We start from the raw sequence: 21388 nt of genomic DNA, 5'->3' as shown, positions 1-21388 counted from the left end.
AATAAACTTGTCTCGCAATAAAAAGAGCGCATATGGATAAGGTCTGCTGCTACTCTGTGTAATATACAGTTCCCACAATTTAAAAACTAATCGTCATTTTAGTTTTGTTACGCAGTTTTTTAATTCACGGTGTTCGGTTTTCTGATTCACAATCGGAAATCTTAATTCACATTTTCCTACGCAAAATGGGATTATTTCCACCTCTGAGTTGGGTTCTTTGTGTCATCATTCATCTACACAAGATCCGAAACTCTGTACTAGAACTCAGGAACTGGAACTGAACTCAAGAATTAAATACGAAACCTGGGACAGGTTCAGAATTCAGTTGAAAAAATGCAGGTTCGGAATCCAGATCAAAATTCAGTTCAACAATTTAGTTCAAGAATTTTGGAACAAATTCATTTTCAGAATCCAGGCTATGAACTGAGTTCTATAAATGAGTTCTGAACTTGAATTCCGAATTTAAATTAGGAAACTTAATTCTGTTTTCAAATCTAGTTCCAGAATCTAAATTCCGAACTTAGTTTCAGCATGCAGGTTCTGAATACTGGAAACGAACTCTGAAACTGAATTCAAGAATTGGATTCTGGTTCAGAAGTCAGTTGCTAAGTTCAGGTTTGGAATTCAGATCCAACATTTAGTTCCAGAATCTGGATCTGAAAGTCATGTATTTTGTTCCAGGATTCTGAAGTTGAACTCCTGAAGAAGAGTTAGAGATTCGAATTCTAAACATAAATTAAAAAACCAAAATTAGTTCTACAATTTAGTCAAGAAAACAGTTCTAAAAATCTATTTCTAAAATCTAGAATAAAAATTCCGTTTCAAAGTCTTAGTTTTAAATTCCGAACCGACAGCCTGGAACAAAATCCAGAAACTGGTTCTAAAACTCAATTCAAAACCTGAAATCAAGTTCAAAACTCCCAGGTTCTGAATTCAGTTCCAAAATCCAATCCAAAATTCATTTCATGTTTTTACTGCTGCTAGTTGAAGGCGATAGCTCACCAAGACGTCCAAACAAGGCCTGAGCGGTTGAGGCTTTCTAGCACGCAGAATGTCTGCTGTTGCTGCTGTTGGTGGACAGTTCTCATCACCACGTTCAGCTCCGTCTAACGAAGAAATGATCGATTTTTGACTATGGTATACCCTTTATACTTATCGGGTTGAACATCAGGACTGATTTGTGTTGAACCTTAAGGCCTCAAAACCTTCGGCCGAGTTTTCTCCATTGTTCCATTGTTGAGTTTCAAAAAACATAATTTCTGATTTTTTTTTGTGGTTATCTCATACTGTTGAAAATTTAATCTCAAATTGCTGTTAATATTTCTGATCTACCCATTCTTCTACAGAGCAAATTTTGAAAAGGTTTTCCATAGAAAAGTAAGACGCATTCACGTCAAAAAATATGTTGAAGAATACAACATATATACAAAAATATGAGTGATATGAGAAAGGCATCATTACACTGGTAGGTGGATTAAAACTGTTTTATTTTTCCTTTACGTTTTGTCTTCTTATCATTTGTTTGGTTCAGATTCAGAATTCTTTCAATGTTCCTGCAAGGATCAAGGTTTCTTTCACGAATTTCTAAGTAATATTTTTATTAATAAAACTCTAGTACAAAACTCTGTTTTTATCACGTACTATTAAGGTTATATGATCCAAAAGAGTTTATTCATATGAAATTCAATAGTTTTCATCAAAATACGGTAGTTCCTAATATTTCAATTAAAAGGAATTTAATTACTTACATTAAGTGTTAGGTTTTCATTTTCAAGTTTACGAATATTTCTTCATTATCTGCTTCTGTTTACTGATAGTAAATCTATTTCTCTGCTTAACGAGTAAAAGCTTCCCAACTATGAACAAATTGTACAGTTACATGCCAAACATTATAACGGGAACTTCTATGAAAAAAAAAACTTCTCAAACGCAAAAGAAAGTAAAACAGTTATTTTCCCATCTGAGAAAGCGGTAGCGTTCGGAAAGAAGATTCTTTGTTGCGTGATAGAATGTTAGAAAACAGAAATCGTATTTTGCCGAACACATCATTAAATCGTGCCCTCCGTTTTGCCAGCTCAAACCAGAAAACTTTTACCCGACCTTAGTGATAAAATGGCATGAAAACGATTCAAACTTATCATCAGTCAAAGCGAAAAAACAATCTCCTAATTTCAGCCACCGAAAACGCCAGAAGGAAATGTTCTCATGATCAAAAAAATTGTTTAGATATTCACAATATTTAGGAAGAACCGTTTTTTTTCTGAGTCTGCTCCCATCAGCCCAAATCATATCCAGCTGCCACGCCAGGCGGAATCCTGAGAACAATTTATGATTCTCTAAATCGCTGCTTGGAAAAAAAATACTTGCTGCCATCAGACGCATGATCTTTTTCCCGTTGTTCCCGTGAAAAGTAACTATGATTACGTGAGGAATCACGTAAAACAAAAAAAAAACTCACCTAACATGCATAAATTATACACAATGACCTTGTTGATACCAGCCCAGTCTGCTTCGGAAGCTGTTGCGCCTCGAGAAAGCATTCACTCTCATCCTGATCTCATTGAGTGTCTCAAAGACAAAAAAAATGATGATAAAAAACCACCACCAGATTGATTATTCAAATTTTAGGTGCCGACGATGCGATTTGAATGCCCTCCTAAGCCGACAACGCGTCTTCCAGTAGGCACAGCAGCAGAGCAACAGGGATGAGAAGAACCAGTTGACCCCTTACTTGCGCTCGGAAACAATACCACCGGGGTTTCCCGAAAGACCGGTGCGCTGATGACACAGAAGGGTTAAAGATGCTGCTCTGGCAGTGTTTGTTTTGTGTACTGATGCCTCATCGTCATCATCGCAATGATCACCATTCCAGCACCCTCGTGTCGGTGGGAACGAACGATTAGAATTTAGATCCTTGACGTATAATTCCTACAACATATGCCCGGCGCACACCTTGGAAGGACAGTTTTTTTTTGTTTCAATCTCTGGTGGTTACTTTTTTTATATGCGTTTCGTATGATGATTCTTATATGTAAATGAGATTCTGTGGGAATCTTAATTTTTTTGGTTAAACTTCCGAAGCGATTTCGTGTGACTGTAATGTTAAGTGCCGTTGTTTGTATATCAGGGAACTGGAAAACCAGCCTGCTTAAAATGGTAACGGAACCGAAATGAGCATGGAAAAAAATCATCCTCGATATTTTCAGTCGTCTGTATTCTGCCTTCTGTCTTCTGTCTTCTGTCTTCTGTCTTCTGTCTTCTGTCTTCTGTCTTCTGTCTTCTGTCTTCTGTCTTCTGTCTTCTGTCTTCTGTCTTCTGTCTTCTGTCTTCTGTCTTCTGTCTTCTGTCTTCTGTCTTCTGTCTTCTGTCTTCTGTCTTCTGTCTTCTGTCTTCTGTCTTCTGTCTTCTGTCTTCTGTCTTCTGTCTTCTGTCTTCTGTCTTCTGTCTTCTGTCTTCTGTCTTCTGTCTTCTGTCTTCTGTCTTCTGTCTTCTGTCTTCTGTCTTCTGTCTTCTGTCTTCTGTCTTCTGTCTTCTGTCTTCTGTCTTCTGTCTTCTGTCTTCTGTCTTCTGTCTTCTGTCTTCTGTCTTCTGTCTTCTGTCTTCTGTCTTCTGTCTTCTGTCTTCTGTCTTCTGTCTTCTGTCTTCTGTCTTCTGTCTTCTGTCTTCTGTCTTCTGTCTTCTGTCTTCTGTCTTCTGTCTTCTGTCTTCTGTCTTCTGTCTTCTGTCTTCTGTCTTCTGTCTTCTGTCTTCTGTCTTCTGTCTTCTGTCTTCTGTCTTCTGTCTTCTGTCTTCTGTCTTCTGTCTTCTGTCTTCTGTCTTCTGTCTTCTGTCTTCTGTCTTCTGTCTTCTGTCTTCTGTCTTCTGTCTTCTGTCTTCTGTCTTCTGTCTTCTGTCTTCTGTCTTCTGTCTTCTGTCTTCTGTCTTCTGTCTTCTGTCTTCTGTCTTCTGTCTTCTGTCTTCTGTCTTCTGTCTTCTGTCTTCTGTCTTCTGTCTTCTGTCTTCTGTCTTCTGTCTTCTGTCTTCTGTCTTCTGTCTTCTGTCTTCTGTCTTCTGTCTTCTGTCTTCTGTCTTCTGTCTTCTGTCTTCTGTCTTCTGTCTTCTGTCTTCTGTCTTCTGTCTTCTGTCTTCTGTCTTCTGTCTTCTGTCTTCTGTCTTCTGTCTTCTGTCTTCTGTCTTCTGTCTTCTGTCTTCTGTCTTCTGTCTTCTGTCTTCTGTCTTCTGTCTTCTGTCTTCTGTCTTCTGTCTTCTGTCTTCTGTCTTCTGTCTTCTGTCTTCTGTCTTCTGTCTTCTGTCTTCTGTCTTCTGTCTTCTGTCTTCTGTCTTCTGTCGTCTGTCTTCTGTCTTCTGTCTTCTGTCTTCTGTCTTCTGTCTTCTGTCTTCTGTCTTCTGTCTTCTGTCTTCTGTCTTCTGTCTTCTGTCTTCTGTCTTCTGTCTTCTGTCTTCTGTCTTCTGTCTTCTGTCTTCTGTCTTCTGTCTTCTGTCTTCTGTCTTCTGTCTTCTGTCTTCTGTCTTCTGTCTTCTGTCTTCTGTCTTCTGTCTTCTGTCTTCTGTCTTCTGTCTTCTGTCTTCTGTCTTCTGTCTTCTGTCTTCTGTCTTCTGTCTTCTGTCTTCTGTCTTCTGTCTTCTGTCTTCTGTCTTCTGTCTTCTGTCCTCTGTCTTCTATCCTCTGTCTTCTTTCTTCTGTCTTCTGTCTTCTGTCTTCTGTCTTCTGTCTTCTGTCTTCTGTCTTCTGTCTTCTGTCTTCTGTCTTCTGTCTTCTGTCTTCTGTCTTCTGTCTTCTGTCTTCTGTCTTCTGTCTTCTGTCTTCTGTCTTCTGTCTTCTGTCTTCTGTCTTCTGTCTTCTGTCTTCTGTCTTCTGTCTTCTGTCTTCTTCTTTCTATTCTCTGGAAATATATTATTTCACGTTCAATCTCAACAATATGCAGATTACTTTTTTTCTGTACCATTGAAATGGAAAAAAAAGTTTAATATTTCTGACCTAAAAAAACTCTTCCTCTGTATCGTAATCCTACAGTGGCCGTGGTTCACACGGTGTCTTTCCGAGCCCATTCCGACAGTCATCGGTCGTATTCGGCCACGATCCAACGACCACGGACGAAAGGATGAACATTCATTAACCGTCTTTGTTAGGTGCTATAAATAGTAAGACAAAAAAAACACCACACAAGAAATTAGATATGCATAAAAACCCTACGTACAAAAGAATCTCCGGTAGAACGAAATCGAAAGTGAAGAAATCCTTTGCCGCAACAGACAGAACAGAAAAAAAATTATCCTGTCTTTCCAGCCTTAGCCTGCACGATTGGGACGATCGTCTGGTAAGGAATATGCAAATTAGTAGAAAGGAAAAAAAATGTCATAAAAACGACTGATTCATTAAAAAAACTTGCTTTACTTGAGATACACACAACCCCTTCTTATGACCCTCTGGATCTCCTTTTTTATTTATATGTTTTACTTCTTTCCGATTTATATATTTTACTAAAGTAAAAATGTTACTATTCTAGTTGATATTGTTACATGAATTCTTTTTCGATTTTGATTACAGCACGTCCTTATATCCAAACCTCAAAAAAAAATCTCATTTGCCGGAGCGCGTCGAAAGGATTAATCGTTGCCTGACAGATTAGTCAATTATTTGTGCAGTTTTATTATAAAAAAAAACACTCCCTCCAGAAACTAGTCCTTCAAAAACCAACCCACTTAACCAACAATACCGAAAGTCATCATAACTTTTCCAAACAAATTTATTTCCACTCTCAATTACGGTCGCGGTACGATCAAACAGCCAATTTAGACATCGTTTTTTCACCATGACTTATGCAAATTTCGGTTGCCAAAAAAATCAAGTCAAAGTTGTTAAAACATCGTCAAACAATTTATCGCATTGCCACATTTTTTGCCTATTCGGTGAAATTTCGGCATTTATCTGATTAGAATTAGCGCTGCTCACCACCGGCAGGGAGTGCATTTCAATCGTTCCACCCCTTTACCACGTTCAGTATGAAAAGCACCGTGTTTGTGTTCCATGTGGGGTGAACAAGGCGACGCATTCACATTCACACCCCAACGCGACTCAGTCAGTAATTGAGTCGCGAAAGAGTTAACAACTGTTCAATGCTTAGCAGTGAAACTGTTAAACAAGTTTTTTTTTCGATAGAAACACAATGAAAAACTATCATCGCGGTTCAAACAGAGCAATTGTAGGAAAAAAATTTCATCCGTACCGTGAATCATAAAATTATACTAAGGCTTTGAATGAAATATTCTAGTATTCAATTCGCCGTGAAACATTGCTTGCGACAAATAATCTTCTACCCAGTATTTGAATGCAGCATAATTTGAATCACCCAAATTCTAGTAGAAAAATAGAACCATTAAACATAAAATTCGTTTGAAATATTTTTTAGAAAAAACACTGTAAACGTGTAATTTTTCAAAATAACACATAAGCAAGTAACAGTTTCTCTTTGTTTCTGTCCTCACCCTGCGTTTGTTGTAACGATCTCCAATTTTTCAGTTCTCACTGGAAGTCAAAGATTTCGGGTATCACTTTATACAAACAATTGAAAAGTTAACGTGGTATTTCCTCCTAGGCTGCCACCAGATGTTGCTCCAGGACTTCTACATCTTCATGTTTTTCGAGCCTCCAAGATATTTCAGACAGCGAAATTCATCTCTGGCAAACTTATCGACCACTGCAAACTCGAAATGTACCCCAGAAGGAGATAGCACCAAGTCAACGCCGTTCATCATAGACACACGGGGAGGCATGAGATAGAAAGTTGTGAGCACTTATATCACCTCTTGACAGCCTAGACTAAGAATGTATTCTGTTGTACCAGAAATAAAGACAGTATTCTTAATCTATGAGATCGTTCATGGTTTCATGGTTCATGGTGAAACTATCCACAAGAGTAAATTCGGCGTCTATCAGTATTCGTGATTGGATACGTAGTAATTCTTCTTTAGAGCGAAGTCTCTCATGTATTCTGTTCTCGATCCATTTGTAGTCCGATGCGCCTAGCTACGAATACCAAATTGAGGCATCCATTTTGTACCTATATCGCAAATTATTATCACATTGTGCGTACTGCTATTCGTTATAATTAAATCGCATTTATTTTATATTCACAATAATTATGTTTCGAGATGCTAATCAATGCATGAAACAAGGAATGTTACAGAAGCTTTTAATGAAAACAAATTAACAAGTTGACAAAAAACATAATAAGTTAAAACCTAAATCAAACCACATAAAATGGTACGAAATAGGCTGCCAATCTGAAACACTGTACCTATTTGAAAGATTTTTAATTAATTTCAACCTTCAAATGAGTTACATACAAACCAATTCTCATCCTCTCATTCTGCTACTAACACATAACGCGATATCACCCAATCAATGTCGTTCTATTGACCAGGGACCGAGGGGCATCCATTATGCTTCAACGGTTTACTTTTTCAATGTTCATGCGATTCTAACCAGTTTTTATCCAACGAGACTCGAACCTGGACCTTGTTGATCGTTTACCAACATGTTCTACTCTTATCCATATCCTAGCTACCGCGAAGCCCTATTCTCAAGTAATACATTCTTCTTTCTTTGTAAAAATAGCTGAAGCACTTCGCTTTTTCGATTTCCACCTTCGGCACATTAGAGCTAAGGCAGTGAAATTCGCAAAAACGACTGTTTATTGAAAAGAAATAGTATGAAATTTCACAGTAGCTCTAAATACAGTATGCACTTTAATTCAAATCAAGATTTGTGAAAATCGATTCAAGCATCGCAGAGAAATCGAAGTGAATTTAGTTTTAGGAGCTTTTCTTCTCCACTTTCGGTGCTCTCGGAACAGGAAAATGCCAGTAGTGCCGAATTAAGTTTTCATGCCCACAAACTAACAAGTTCTGCAAACTAGAGGAATTTATCAGACATTTTTGTGGGATTTGTACCTGTTTTTAACCATCGTTCGTGGAAAAATACTAATAAAATTGGTAATTTTCCACTTATCACGCTTTAGTTCCGGAACCGAAAGTCGGATCCAGCTAAAATGTTCTACAATTTTTTAGGATATTATAAGACCTTTCATTTGAGTTGCGAAAATCGGTTGAGTTGTTCCAGAGATAATTGAGTGTAAATTTTTTCACAAATTTTCACATATTAGCATAAAACTCCGGAACCGGAAGTCACATTTAAATGAAATTCAATAGCAAGCTATGGGACCATAATACCTTTTATTTGAATCTTAGTTTGTGAAAATCGGTTCAGCCATCTCTGAAAAAAGTGAGTATTTTTTTTCATTTTTTTGGTACATATCGTCCTATATCTCCGGAACCGGAAGTCAGATCGGAATGAAATTCAATAGCAGGCTATGGGACTATGAGACCTTTCATTTGAATTTTTGTTTGTGAAAATCGGTTTACCCATCTCTGAGAAAAGTGAGTACATATTTTTGTAACAAACACACACGGACTCTCTCTCACACACACACACACACACACACACACACACACACACACACACACACACACACACACACACACACACACACACACACACACACACACACACACACACACACACACACACACACACAGACATTTGCTCAGTTCGTCGAGCTGAGTTGAATGGTATATGACATTCGACCCTCCGATAAAAAGTCGATTTTCACAGTGATTGCATAGCCTTTCTAAATGAGAAAGACAAAAAGAGTTATTTTTAAGTACAAAATAACATTTTGTTTTGCGATGCAGACTAGCATTAAGATGACGATGGATAGTGGCCAGTTGACTTATCACAAATCCTTGCATTTTCTGGAGCTCGCGATGTGTGATCATTATTCATTATCCGCTATTCATAAAATACAAACCAAAAATAAACTACTTTTTCGATTCCGTCTACAATCTCATCGTACCAGAAAACAATCAGTTGTGGCTCGCATCAACCGTTACCTCAACATTCATACAGATGTTTTTACAGTACTTCGTTAACAGAAAATTACTTATGACGAGTAATGTTTTACGAATAAGTCTATTGTTTATATTTATATTTGTCAGATGAATTAGTTTGTCAAATAAACAAATAATACAATTATGTGCTATTATCCAGCCACGGTAATTAAGTAATTAGGTTTCAGGAAAAATAATACATCTGATAATTTCCAAATAATGCAGTGTGTTCGTGCCCAGAAATGCTATAACGGTGCATGCATTACTTTTAACAACACGTTTAACCATTTTTCAACAAGTGCTCATAAAATTTTCAGTAAAATTCTCCGTGGTAGAACACACACATAGACATTTCTTCGACAAGATCGAGTTGTGAATTTAGGTTGGATTTTAAAAACTGATTTCATACGTGAGTGTTTCTCCGTTTTACAGAATCAGTCGCATTGGATATTAAAAATTACCATCTAGTGTTGTTTGACATACAACTCGGAGTAATTATTTGTCGAAATAAATTTGTACGAAAAAATCTAGGCTTCGGTCATATAATTATGCGATGATGATTTTAGAATGTGTTTAAGCGATTAACTTCGTGCAACTTTATTTGATTTCTGGTTGTCTCGAAAATATGATTTATGAGTGGAAGATTATTTTCATACATCTGAAAGAATATACAGCAATTTATAACAACAGGAAGTTAGCATATTTCCGATCGCTAAACAAAACTCATACAATAACTTATCGTTGACATCATGTAGGGTAACAATACCCGCATTCATCTCGGCTGCATCTCATCTCATATACGAAAACCATTAGTAATAGTGAGATCTGCAGTCTCTAATCGATACATTGACTTTAAGATTAAGGTGAAATTAAATGCACTTGCTTCGAGTTATTAGTTATTAACTACTATTACTGCAATAGCGCTAAAAAGTTTGGAAAATGTATGCAGAATTTTTTTAATGGGGCGCACTGTTATGCATTGTACAACATAATCGGATAATCCGGTGTAATTTATAATAACTATAAATTTACTAATTTAATAATATTTATTATTGAAATAATTCTAAAATAGACGAAGTAATCCGAGTAAACCTTTGTGTGGGTGCTTTGTAATCCAAATTGTTAGAAACCGTTGAAATATACATTACAATTTTGAAAAAAATGCCGATTAAAATCAAGCTTTTGCATTCATTTCCTCTGGTTACAGCAGACATTCATTATGATAAAACGATAGGCTCGTCTTAGCATACTTATAAATTTTTCACTGTGTGTAAGCACGTAGAAGAAAATCGTCCCCTCGTATATATTTCTTCCCGATCCAAAACGCACAAAACAGCACATGGCACAGGACTGACACAACCACCCCTCTCTCACTCTCTTGCATTTAAACGTGAGGGTAGCGAGAGGTGTGGTTTCAGACCCACAATCGGTTTTTTTTTGTTATATTACTCTTTCCTCCCCTCACGTACTAGGCCTGTCCGGATACGTCCCGCGAAATGTCTGTATTTGTTGAAAGTTTTGTGTGATTTACTTCGTGGGTCGTGATTTCTACGACCAATCCCTTCCACCAGTCATTGCTCCGGTTTCTGTTCGCTGTTTTGCTCTGATCGAAGAGGAAACCCAAAAATAGCACGATGAGGCGAAGAAGTCTTCTTTTTTTTATTCGAAAGGGTTGAACTAGGTTCTTGTAGAAATCGTTGAGGGTTGTAACGGTTTCGACAGCATCCTTGCGTAGAACACAGCCGTTGGTGCGCCAAATCTTGATGCCTTTTTGTTCCTATCACAACTTCTTAGCACAGTAATGCGGCATTCTATTCTGTCGACCGGAAAGATGATGAAGAAATTAATGATTTAGAAAAAGAAAAAACAAGGAGCGTTATGAATGATAAAAGCATAAATTACCCAATCTGAGTGATAGAAGAGAGGGTAAAAGTTTTAGGACCGATTTTGTTCGTTACTTCTGAAAATTCACGCTTTTGTAGTATTGAAATAATTAGAATGCTTGCTTATCTTGTTTTCAACCCCCTTTTTCTTTTTGTTTTTTTTTCAGTGGTCGAAACATCTACCCCGTCCAACGAGGCTGAACTTCAACTTTATCGAGTGCTGCAGAGGGCAAGTCTGCTAAGCTATTACGACACTTTGCTTGAAATGGGTGAGTGATCTTTTTAACTAGTTTGCAATAACTTAAAATAACGATTTGCTATCTTTCTTGCCAGGTGGAGACGATCTGCAACAGTTGTGCGATGCTTGCGAAGAGGAATTTCTGGAAATAATGGCATTAGTGGGGATGGCTTCGAAACCTCTCCATGTAAGACGCTTGCAGAAAGCACTACATGAGTGGGTTACGAATCCGTCAGCATTCCAAAGTCCTCTAGCAAGCGTAGATACACAATCTCGGCTTACGTACAGTCCCGGACCCGGTTCGATTGCACGTAGTGTCGGCAGTTACTCTGCCTCCCCGGCGTCAACGTCCAGTTTCATTGTTAATCCTTCATCCAGTACAAATCTTCAGCCGTCTTCGTTGGGACATTTAGCGACTAGTCTGAGCAGTAGCATAAGTAGCAACGTTGTCAGCCCGATCGGTTCCACCACGGCAAGTTCGCTGCAACTGACCCCCAGTCTCACCGAAGACCAAATCACCAAAATTATACAAGCCGCCGAACGGCTGTCGCGAACTATACCTCGACACCTGGAACCAAGACAGCAAAACGTCAAAAAACGTACTACCCGCGACCTGGAACAAGTCATCGCCATGAGTGAAAACGATCCCCGCCGGATGGAGGAAATACGAAAGTATTCTGCCATCTACGGTCGATTCGATTGTAAACGGCGGCCCGAGAAGCCATTGACTTTGCACGAAGTTTGCGTAAACGAAGCAGCTGCCCAAATATGCAAATATGTTCCCGCTTTGTTAACCCGGCGGGACGAGTTGTTCCCGTTGGCACGGCAGGTTGTTAAGGAATGCGGATTCGGGCATTCCGCCAGCATACGACTGACTGGACTGTGGTAAGTTGATTTTGATGAGTTTGGCAAAATTTGGAGATTGCTTGTCGAAATTTTGTAGTATTTAATACAAATCAGTGAAAGTATCGTGAATGAAACCGCTGCTCTCTGATCGGAAAAAATTAATTGTAGTGCAGTTTTTTCAAACTCGCTGCGATGCTGATGCTAAAACAATACTTTTACTATATAAATTTGAACGATTCTTTAACACATGTACTTGATTTTCTGTTCACCCACAGCCAAACCCAGACCAGCCGACACGATGAAATGGACACCTCGCAACAGATGAAACGAGCCCGGCTTTCCAGTGATACCAGTTCCGATCTCGGAAAGGTACAGACCTCTTACCTCTCCAGACGGTGATCTGTGATAATAACTTTTAACGCTGCTTTTAGAGTGCTTTTCCGAAGGCTGATCGCTTGGTTGAATTCACATTTGTTCTTTTTTTTCTATTTTATGCTTTCTACATCCCTCATAATTTCGGTCACACATTCCCAAAATTATGCTTCTGTTTCTTCCGTTGCAGCTTCCTCCCACAACGCAGTATATGTGCTTATGAGCTTCTTACCGCTGTGCCGATTAATGCACTGCCTACTGAATTACGATAGGCGCATGAATCTCACCGCTAGGATCGCTTCCATGGCGAGGCGCAATCGCTTTTGCTTAGAGCTTGCTTTGCTTAGATCGCACCCAGAGTCAATGGCTTCCGTTATTATTGTTATTTGTTGCTTATAGAGTTGCAATATTAAGCATTTAAGTATCTTTTTATTTACAATTGTTTATTTATTCGTTTATTTGTTTCTGTTGGCTTTTTAGTTCATTTGTTTTATTAGTTGCTTGAAATGTTTAGTGCTGAAATATATTCAGATAAATGATTAAACTCCAAAACAGTTTAATTTAAACCAGAAAATGATAGTTTTCGATCAGAATATTAACCCATATGTAAGACCCATCATTATCGAAAATTATATTTTAGCACTAAACTTCTCGGTTATTGTTGTGCATGGTACTGTTACTAATCACTATAGTGCAATTCCCAATCAAAAGGTGATAAGTTAATGCTTGTTATTATATATTACATTTAGGGTTCCTGAATATAAGGTACTGATCTCGCAAGATAGTTGTCGCCTGTTCGAGTCTCGCCCTTGAAGAATTATCTGTATCGGTAGATTCGAGACACTAACTATACAATTGTCCCGTACACTTATGACTTGACTTCGAAATCTGTTGAATCGTATTCGTGTTGGTTGCTAAAAGCATTTTGATAACACTTCAACACTAAACTTAACTTTTATTTTAACAGATTTCACAGTCGATTCTTAGTGAACAGAACAACGATACAAGTGACTTTAAAATTTTTTTCTCGTCGGGGTGCAAACCTATGACATCTGGCTTGTAAGACCAGTGCACAGTGAGCAAAAAGATCAGGAAACGCGACTTCACTCATCCATCACACAGAAATCCAAACATACATAATGTTAGTAGAATCGATTTATCATTATAAAAATGGTCACAAAACACATGATCATACTCGTTTTGACCCAATTTCTCTCCATATTTGAGGTTGCAATAAAAACTAACCATAAAACTCAACAGGAATCTGTATGCCTCTAATCAAAGGATATTGCTGACATGTGGCTATCAGAATGATTCTGTATTCTGTTTTACGCCAAAAATTTTCAAGAAAATTTTCAATGATTTGTTTTAGTCTTGATAAGCTGTAAAGCTACCTTGAGCTAGTTTTAAATTTTAACAGTATCTAACGGAGAAAACAGATTTTTTTAAATGACATGCGAATACAACTATGTAATGAAAACCGCGAAAAAGCTACTACAGAAACGGGACTCGAACCCGGGAAAAATTGTTTTTCCAACTACCGGAAACACATGAAGAAATGAAGCCTAGAAAAACCAAGCATGCTTCACTGTGCTCGGACGCCACGGTCCTTCCTCACACTCTGCTTTGCCGTCAAACGCTGACCTATGGGAGTAACAGTTCGGCTGAAAAGTTCGTATCGTTCAATAGAAACACACATTTTTTTGCCAAAATTCGTTTTTATTATTCAACATAATTGCCATCAGAGGCGATACAGTGATTATAGCGATCTTCCAACTTTTCGATACCATTTTTGTAGTACAATTTGTCCTTTGCCTCAAAATAGGGCTCAGTTTCAGCGATTACCTCTTCATTGCTTCTAAATTTTTTACCAGCGAGAATTCTCTTGAGGTCTGACAACAGGAAAAAGTCACTGGGGCCAAATCTGGAGAATACGGTGGATGAGGGAGCAATTCGAAGCCCAATTCGTTCAATTTCAGCATGGTTTTCATCGACTTGTGACACGGTGCATTGTCTTGATGAAACAAAACTTTTTTCTTCTTCAAATGAGGCCGTTTTTTTGAAATTCCGTCCTTCAAACGCTCTAATAACGCTATATAATAGTCACTGTTGATGGTTTTTCCCTTTTCAAGGTAGTCGATGAAAATTATACCATGCGAATCCCAAAATACAGACGCCATAACCTTACCGGCCTTTTGTTGAGTCTTTCCACGCTTTGGGTTCGACTCAGCTGACTGTCGATTGGACTCCGGAGTGAAGTGATGGAGCCATGTTTCGTCCATTGATGTATATCGACGAAAAAAATCGGTTTTATTTCGATATAACAGCTCCAAACACTGCTCAGAATCATCAATTCATTGTTGTTTTTTATCGATTGTGAGCTCACGCGGCACCCATTTTGCACAAGGCTTTCTCATATCCAAATATTCGTGAATAATAATTTCCAACACGTTTCTTTGATATCTTTAGGGTGTCAGCTATCTCGATCAACTTCACTTTACGGTCATTGAAAATCATTTTGTGGATTTTTTTCACGTTTTCATCGGTAACAGCCTCTTTTGGACGTCCACTGAGTTCATCGTCTTCGGTGCTCATATGACCAGTACGAAATTTTGCAAACCACTTACGAATTGTTGCTTCGCCCGGTGCAGAGTCTGGATAACACTCATCAAGCCATTTTTTGGTATCGGCGGCACTATTTTTCATCAAAAAGTAGTGTTTCATCAACACACGAAATTCCTTTTTTCCATTTTTTTCACAATAACAAAAGTAGCTTCACTCAAAATGCAATATCTCACAAACTAATAATCAGACAGCTGTCAAATTTATACACGTATCTTTTGAAGGTTTTGAAGGTTGGCCCTCTCATAGAAACTATACGAACTTTTCAGCCGATCTGTTACATCAGCGTCATCAGTAACGATTATGATCTCGAACTCAGTATTTTGAAGGATGTATCAAACCTCCATTGACATTCAATTATTTGTTTTAGTGAAATTAGGACGTAGAGCCGCCTTGAGTTAGCGTTCAATTTGATCCGTATCTAATGAGGAAAACAGATTGGAACCTAGGCATAAGCAGCGGAAGAAACAACAACAAAATCTCAAATCAGCGTCTGACAGCAAAGCAGAGTGTGAGGAAGGACTTGCGATGCGACGTGTAGTGATTGCTAGCGAAGGGACTACTGTAGAGATATAGCTATAATTGAATGCAGCGGTGCGCGAGCCCAGCGTAACATGCTCGGTTCTTCTAGTCAATTAGGCTGTTTCTCCATGCAGGGTAGCTTCACTGGCAAAACAATTTCGCCGGATGGACGATAGCTACGGGTTCGAGTCCAGTCTCTACGGTAGCTTTTTCGAGGTTTTCATTACATAGTTGTATTTACATGTAATTTTTCCTGTATGTTTCACCGTTGTTTTTGTTCCACTGAGCATTTGGACGGATTTTAGTTGATCGAAATTGTATAGAAAACATCACAAATCAGATTGCAGATAGTTTCAATAACCGCACGAAATTCATATTTAGTTCATATTTTTTCTTTGGCAGAGTGTTTAGTTGAAATTTAATCTACAATTCTAACGTGCGATAATTTTTACTATCAATCTAATCAACTCGCTGCAGTTTTTTTTTTTTTTCACAATACAGATTAATTGTAGTTGATTACACTTTAGCTGCTTCGGGGATGTCGATGAAGGTTCAAATGAAAAGTTATGATAAAACGGTATGACAAGTTTCGTGCGGCTATTGAAACTAGCTGTAGTCTGAACTGTGAGATTTTCTCTATAACTTCAGACTTCCGGGTACTAAATTGCAGGTCAAATAGCCGAACAATCTTATTTCGAGTTTCCGATTTTAGAAGAATAGAAAATAGTCTCTACGTCTAGCTCCGGAATTATGGGATGGTAAGAGTACAATTTATGATCTGCAAAAGATCATAATGTGGAAAACAGTTATCTTAGTTTCAGTAAATCTAAAAAAATAACTAAGAAATTCTGGTAAAATGTACATGATAAGGTTTACAGTGACTTTTCTGAATACGTGAAATCGATTTGCCAACTTTTTGACATAAAAATACTGTTAAGTTAAGTCCAACAATAACGTCGTGTTTTTATGCCTTTTTTCTCACTGTGTTGTGCCTTAGAATTTTCATAAACCCTTTTAAAATACGTTAAGCTATAATTAAAACAAAAACCTTTTGAGCCACATAAGAACTAAAAAACTTTAAAAATTCCGTGTTATTTCTAAAAACCGTGAAAATTTTTGTCTCCCAAAACAATTTTTTGTACGGATTTTCAAAAGAGTACGGATTATATTTGCACAGTTCATTTGTTAAAATCCCGACTTACAAATTTTCACCAATTAAGTTCCTAGCTCTTAAAACAATTCTCGAGTATGAAGTATGGTGATTCAACAAATGAAGCGCCAAACAATCATATTTCTAAACCAAATGGAGAATTTTACAGCTATCTTGAATATACGCCCAATAGCCGAATATTGCAATAGGAAAAATGAGTGTATGTAAGTGTGAAGCCACAAACAGTTCAATGCACTGGTTACGGGTAAACTCTCAATAGACACGAATTCGTTTATCAGAAAACTTTCATATTACTTATGTTACTGGATGGCAAAATGGGTTAAGCGAACCCGTAAGCAGAGTCACTTACGCGCATGCTACGGAGGATAAGAATCTCCTTCCAACAACATTCTTATTCTTCATCAGAGCTTAAAATTGTCACGCATTCTCAATGAAAGAAACCATTCCAGCAGTCTCATTTTCAATGTTTTACTGTCTCATTCGTAAATGACCGACACCAGAACAAATGAAGAGAGACGAAGTATTTTCGTTTCTCATCGAAAAAATGAGAGAGCATGATTGCCAACGTCACTCTTTCCTCTGTGACAAGACGAAACCAAACTAACATCTTCAGGTAGCAACAGCAGAGTTTCAATTCTCATTCTTTCATCGATGTATTGAAAATATGTGACGCTTGGCTATAAAAAGCGACTAAAATATGGCAAATCGAAGTAATTACATCTCAGAACTTCTTTGGAAACCAAAACTACTACAAATTCTAGCACCAACAGTTAAAACTTATTGTGAAACCTTTTTCTGTCGTTTTCAATTCTCACAGCTTTAGTTGAATATCGACACTGCATACTATGGGATTTTCACTGAAAACTGCAAATGACTGAAAGGGCAAATGAAAGAAAAAACACAATTTTGAAACTACTGTCCCGCTTATGTCATTGACTGGACATGGATTTCGTTCTCAGCGTTTGCAAGCGAAGCTGAGAGTGACAGTAATTTCTTGTCATTTTCGTCTATTTTTCAGTCAATGAAAATGACTTTTTTTAGCTCTGTTCTTCATGATAAAAAATTTCACTGTACCAGCTGAACCAGCCTGATGCTTTGTTTTTTAGAAGAGTGCATCTTATTCATTCCAGACCTCCGTATGGTATAGCGCCTTTATTGGTAAGACATTTATTACGAACAGAACTGAAACACAGATTATGACTGTTTCAAAAAGTTTAACCTTAGTGAATCAATGAAAGTCTCTTTAAGTGCTAATAACAATTGATCTGATCAGTATCCAATAGGGAAAACAGATTAGAAAATTGGCATTTGAACGCAATGATGTAATGAAAACCTCGAAAATGTTACCGTAAAAACGGAACTCGAACCCGTAGTTAACTTCTAACCGGGGAAATTGTTTTACTACCCTGCATATGAAAACACATGAAGAGAAAGTCCAATTGAATAGACGAAACTAAGCACGGTATTCATTCACAGTCCCGTATCGACGGAAACAAATTCACAGAAATATTTTTTTCTTTGGCAATTTTTTCTTCTAATGTCAAATCATCGCAATTTGAAAATAACTAACGAACTATGAACAATATCTAGGAGGAATATATTTATTCTACATAATGACAATGAGATAAAGAATGTTTTAGAAATACTTAAATAAATTCAATTTACGATTATAAATTATCAGTCCGTAGAATCCAAAATAACGAATATCGGATCCAGTGGTTTAGCATGTACTTTTTACAAACGTAAAAAAACCCTAGCTGCCAATCTATCGCTAGCCCCCAAAAAGTTGCATTCGGGCAATCGTCCTCTAGATAAGCCACTAATCCGATCAGATTTGAATTCATGTAGTGCACGTTATGCATGGCTCCGCAAACGCAACGCAAATATACGGAGGTAAAATCTTGTGAGAAATGTTTGAGCAAGAATTTACGATTTATCAAAATTTTTGTACCGCATACACGAGATACTCATAATAGTTTCCACAATGTGAAACCCGGTAATTATGTTGACGATGATTGTCCGATTTTCCATATACAGCCTAAACATTATTTCATATTGAATTACGGAAGAAACAGGAAAAAGGAACTTTATAAACATAACAAAAACTCAATTTTCATATGGCGAACACGAATTATAGCAACACTGTTAATTTATTATAAAATCTATTCTTTTTCTATCGCATATAAACCTATTTACAGGAAAGTTTTTCACATGTTTTAATCTCAGTTTACATACCTTAGATCATTCAGACAGCAACTACATCTGGATAACATGGTCGTGTAGAGCTTCCTAGAACGGTTCTCGGAAAGAGTTTGCTACCGTCCTTCGCGGTTTAAGGAATTTTCAATATGCATGTAAATCAACTCTCGCCATGACTTTCTAGACGTAACTTTGCGCAACACTTACCCTTTGAAAAAATCAGCTTAGAAATGTTAAGATTTTGGATAAAGTTACGCTTATCGCACTAGCGCTTCAAATTACGTTTAACTTCTTGCTTTAGTCTTTTGATCCTAGTTCAGCCGGTTCATGAATATTTGTAGTATTTTTTGTATAGCTGATTTACAGATTTGCATAATTTTTCCCAAAGCTTGAAAAGATTTTCCATGTAAAAGCACAAAATTTTCCAAGCATATTTACTTGACTTTGCTATAAATCGACTTTCATCTTTGCCGGAACTGTACAATTCACAGAATACACTTAAAAAAGGAACTGAGCAAAATTTCGGTCCAGCGGGGAAAAAAGTTACAAGTTAAAAATGTTGCAACAATTTCGTGTTTGCCCTTTAATCTGATCATGTTTCCATTTAAGAATGTTGCCATTTAAGAGTGAATAAGGTAAAATTTAATCTTACGTGTTCCAACCAAGCATGTTAAGAATTGAGTACTTGAAATAATTTTATTACTTCTAAATAGTTTTGTGGAGGCTTTCTAGAATAGAGATAAGGTAAATCACAAACAAATGTTTGGCCTTTTGATATGAATTACGCGAGTCAGTCCATTTCGTTTGGTGCAGAAAACAACCTAATTTTCACTTCAAGTGCTGTCAATCCGTTAGCTTTGAGCCAGTTTTGAACGGTATTGAATTGGAAATTAGGTTATTTTTGAACCTGACTCCTACATCGAATTTAACTCGTATATTGAAACATTAAGCTTCATTATTCCCAATACGTTTTTATGTACGTGTGTACAAAATCGTTGATGTAATTCCTAGATAATACCATACATTCCATAGTAATCTGTCCACATACATACATACTCACAACGTTTTCATTCCGTCAATGCACAATAAGTTGTCTATGGTTTAAGTGTCAAATTTTTCTAATCCCATGCAACTAACATGTGCTAGACTAACCGCTTACCGCTTATTGCTTCCGCTTAAGTAGATTTCGATACTTGATTTCAGAACTCAGATGTTTTCTTTTTGTATTAGTTTTCATTTTTCGAAACTTTTGAATTTTTAGAATGCATGTTTCTGCTTCAAGCTATAAAATTGCAATCCGAAAACTTTTGAACTTATTTGAAAAATTTGCACTACTAATGTTCTATCAACTGATTAACCCTAGGAAAATTCCGACGACAACCGGGACCTATCGAGCACCTCACTGTACCAGCACATGAGCGACAAACCGTTCGACTTAACCGATTCAAGTAAATTTTCGTGAGTATGTAGTGGTAAAGTTGGCTCTTCCGAGAAACGAACGTTTTGAGATCGACTATACTCTCAAAATTGAGCGAAATTTTCTATTCCTTCCGGAAGAGGTCAAGCTTTTTGCTGTTGTATTGGTAGGAGTGATAGAGCTATTCGCTAACACGAGTTTTCCTATTCTTTCGCCGCAGGTTTACCCGATCCGAATTTGATGACGCAGATTCTAGATTTAGTTTTAGCAATTCAAGTTCGTCACCAGTTCAAGTAAGTGTTTTTTTTTATTCCAAAAGGAAAAAATGCACTTTGTACAAACAATTTTTTTTTCATTCTAGACTGGAAATGGAATCGACCGAGATTTGAATGATCATGAATTTCCAGAGCACCTACGACACGCGGCCCGATCGCTGATTGCCCATGATAGTTCCCTCGGAGTACAGGTGATTTCGTCGTCCGGAGGACACATTATAGCGGTAGCGAATCCTGCTTTGGCACTGAGTCCGGCTTTGAGCGAAGCCATAACCATCAAGCGGGAGGCCATTTCACCTGACTTATAACAACATCGCTGAACAATTTGAACAAACGTTGTACAAAGTCACCCTAGACGCAACGAGACCAACTAACTGTAGAAAGGTTATATTCAATTTAATGCTAATACTGTCTTATGATTTGGAATCTATCTAAAAAAACTGAATTGGAAACTAGTCTATAAACTTTTTAAAAGTTAAAATTTTCGTTTAACTCAAAATTAGTCAAAATTATTAGGAAAATATTGTTTGGCACATAATTAAAGAAAAACAATCAGACTGTCTCTAAACAAATTTTTGGTTTTTACAAATTTGACGCCTTTCAGTTTACACATTTATTTTTTAAGATGTAGTGCAAACAATTTGAGCACAGTTTGACTCAAGAATAATCATGAGACTGTTTATAAAAAAATAAATTTAGTTTTATTGTTATTTTAGTTTCAGTTCTTTTTCTTTTTTCATTTTACTACATTCTTTTTTGTAACATATGTAAATAAATTGTTACACATATATCGCTGTGTATGTAACTATGTAGCTGTAATACAGTTTAATGAAGTCACTGTATACTTGAGAAAATAAACCGAAATATTTAAAATAAAATGTACAAATCACTGAA

At 37.2% G+C, this 21388-nt stretch overlaps 1 protein-coding gene across 2 annotated transcripts in view; it reads left to right on the top strand.

The window, feature by feature from the left end:
* LOC131429826 (NGFI-A-binding protein homolog) overlaps positions 1-21388 on the top strand; it is a 52452-nt gene extending 31064 nt beyond the window's left edge. Inside the window, exons 2-7 of one of the 2 annotated variants that reach the window (XM_058594216.1) lie at positions 11000-11101; positions 11166-11955; positions 12192-12285; positions 20166-20260; positions 20440-20512; positions 20581-21388. In XM_058594216.1, coding sequence (XP_058450199.1) covers positions 11000-11101; positions 11166-11955; positions 12192-12285; positions 20166-20260; positions 20440-20512; positions 20581-20802 — 1376 coding nt within the window. In that variant the 3' untranslated portion in view covers positions 20803-21388. The remainder of the gene's footprint in view (positions 1-10999; positions 11102-11165; positions 11956-12191; positions 12286-20165; positions 20261-20439; positions 20513-20580) is intronic. The other variant, XM_058594218.1, reaches the window with a different exon arrangement.

This window comes from Malaya genurostris, chromosome 2 (assembly GCF_030247185.1).
Source record: "Malaya genurostris strain Urasoe2022 chromosome 2, Malgen_1.1, whole genome shotgun sequence".
Classification (NCBI taxonomy): Eukaryota; Metazoa; Arthropoda; class Insecta; order Diptera; family Culicidae; genus Malaya; species Malaya genurostris.
Note: the sequence above shows the minus strand (reverse complement) of the source record. Positions and strands in the feature narration are given on the sequence as shown.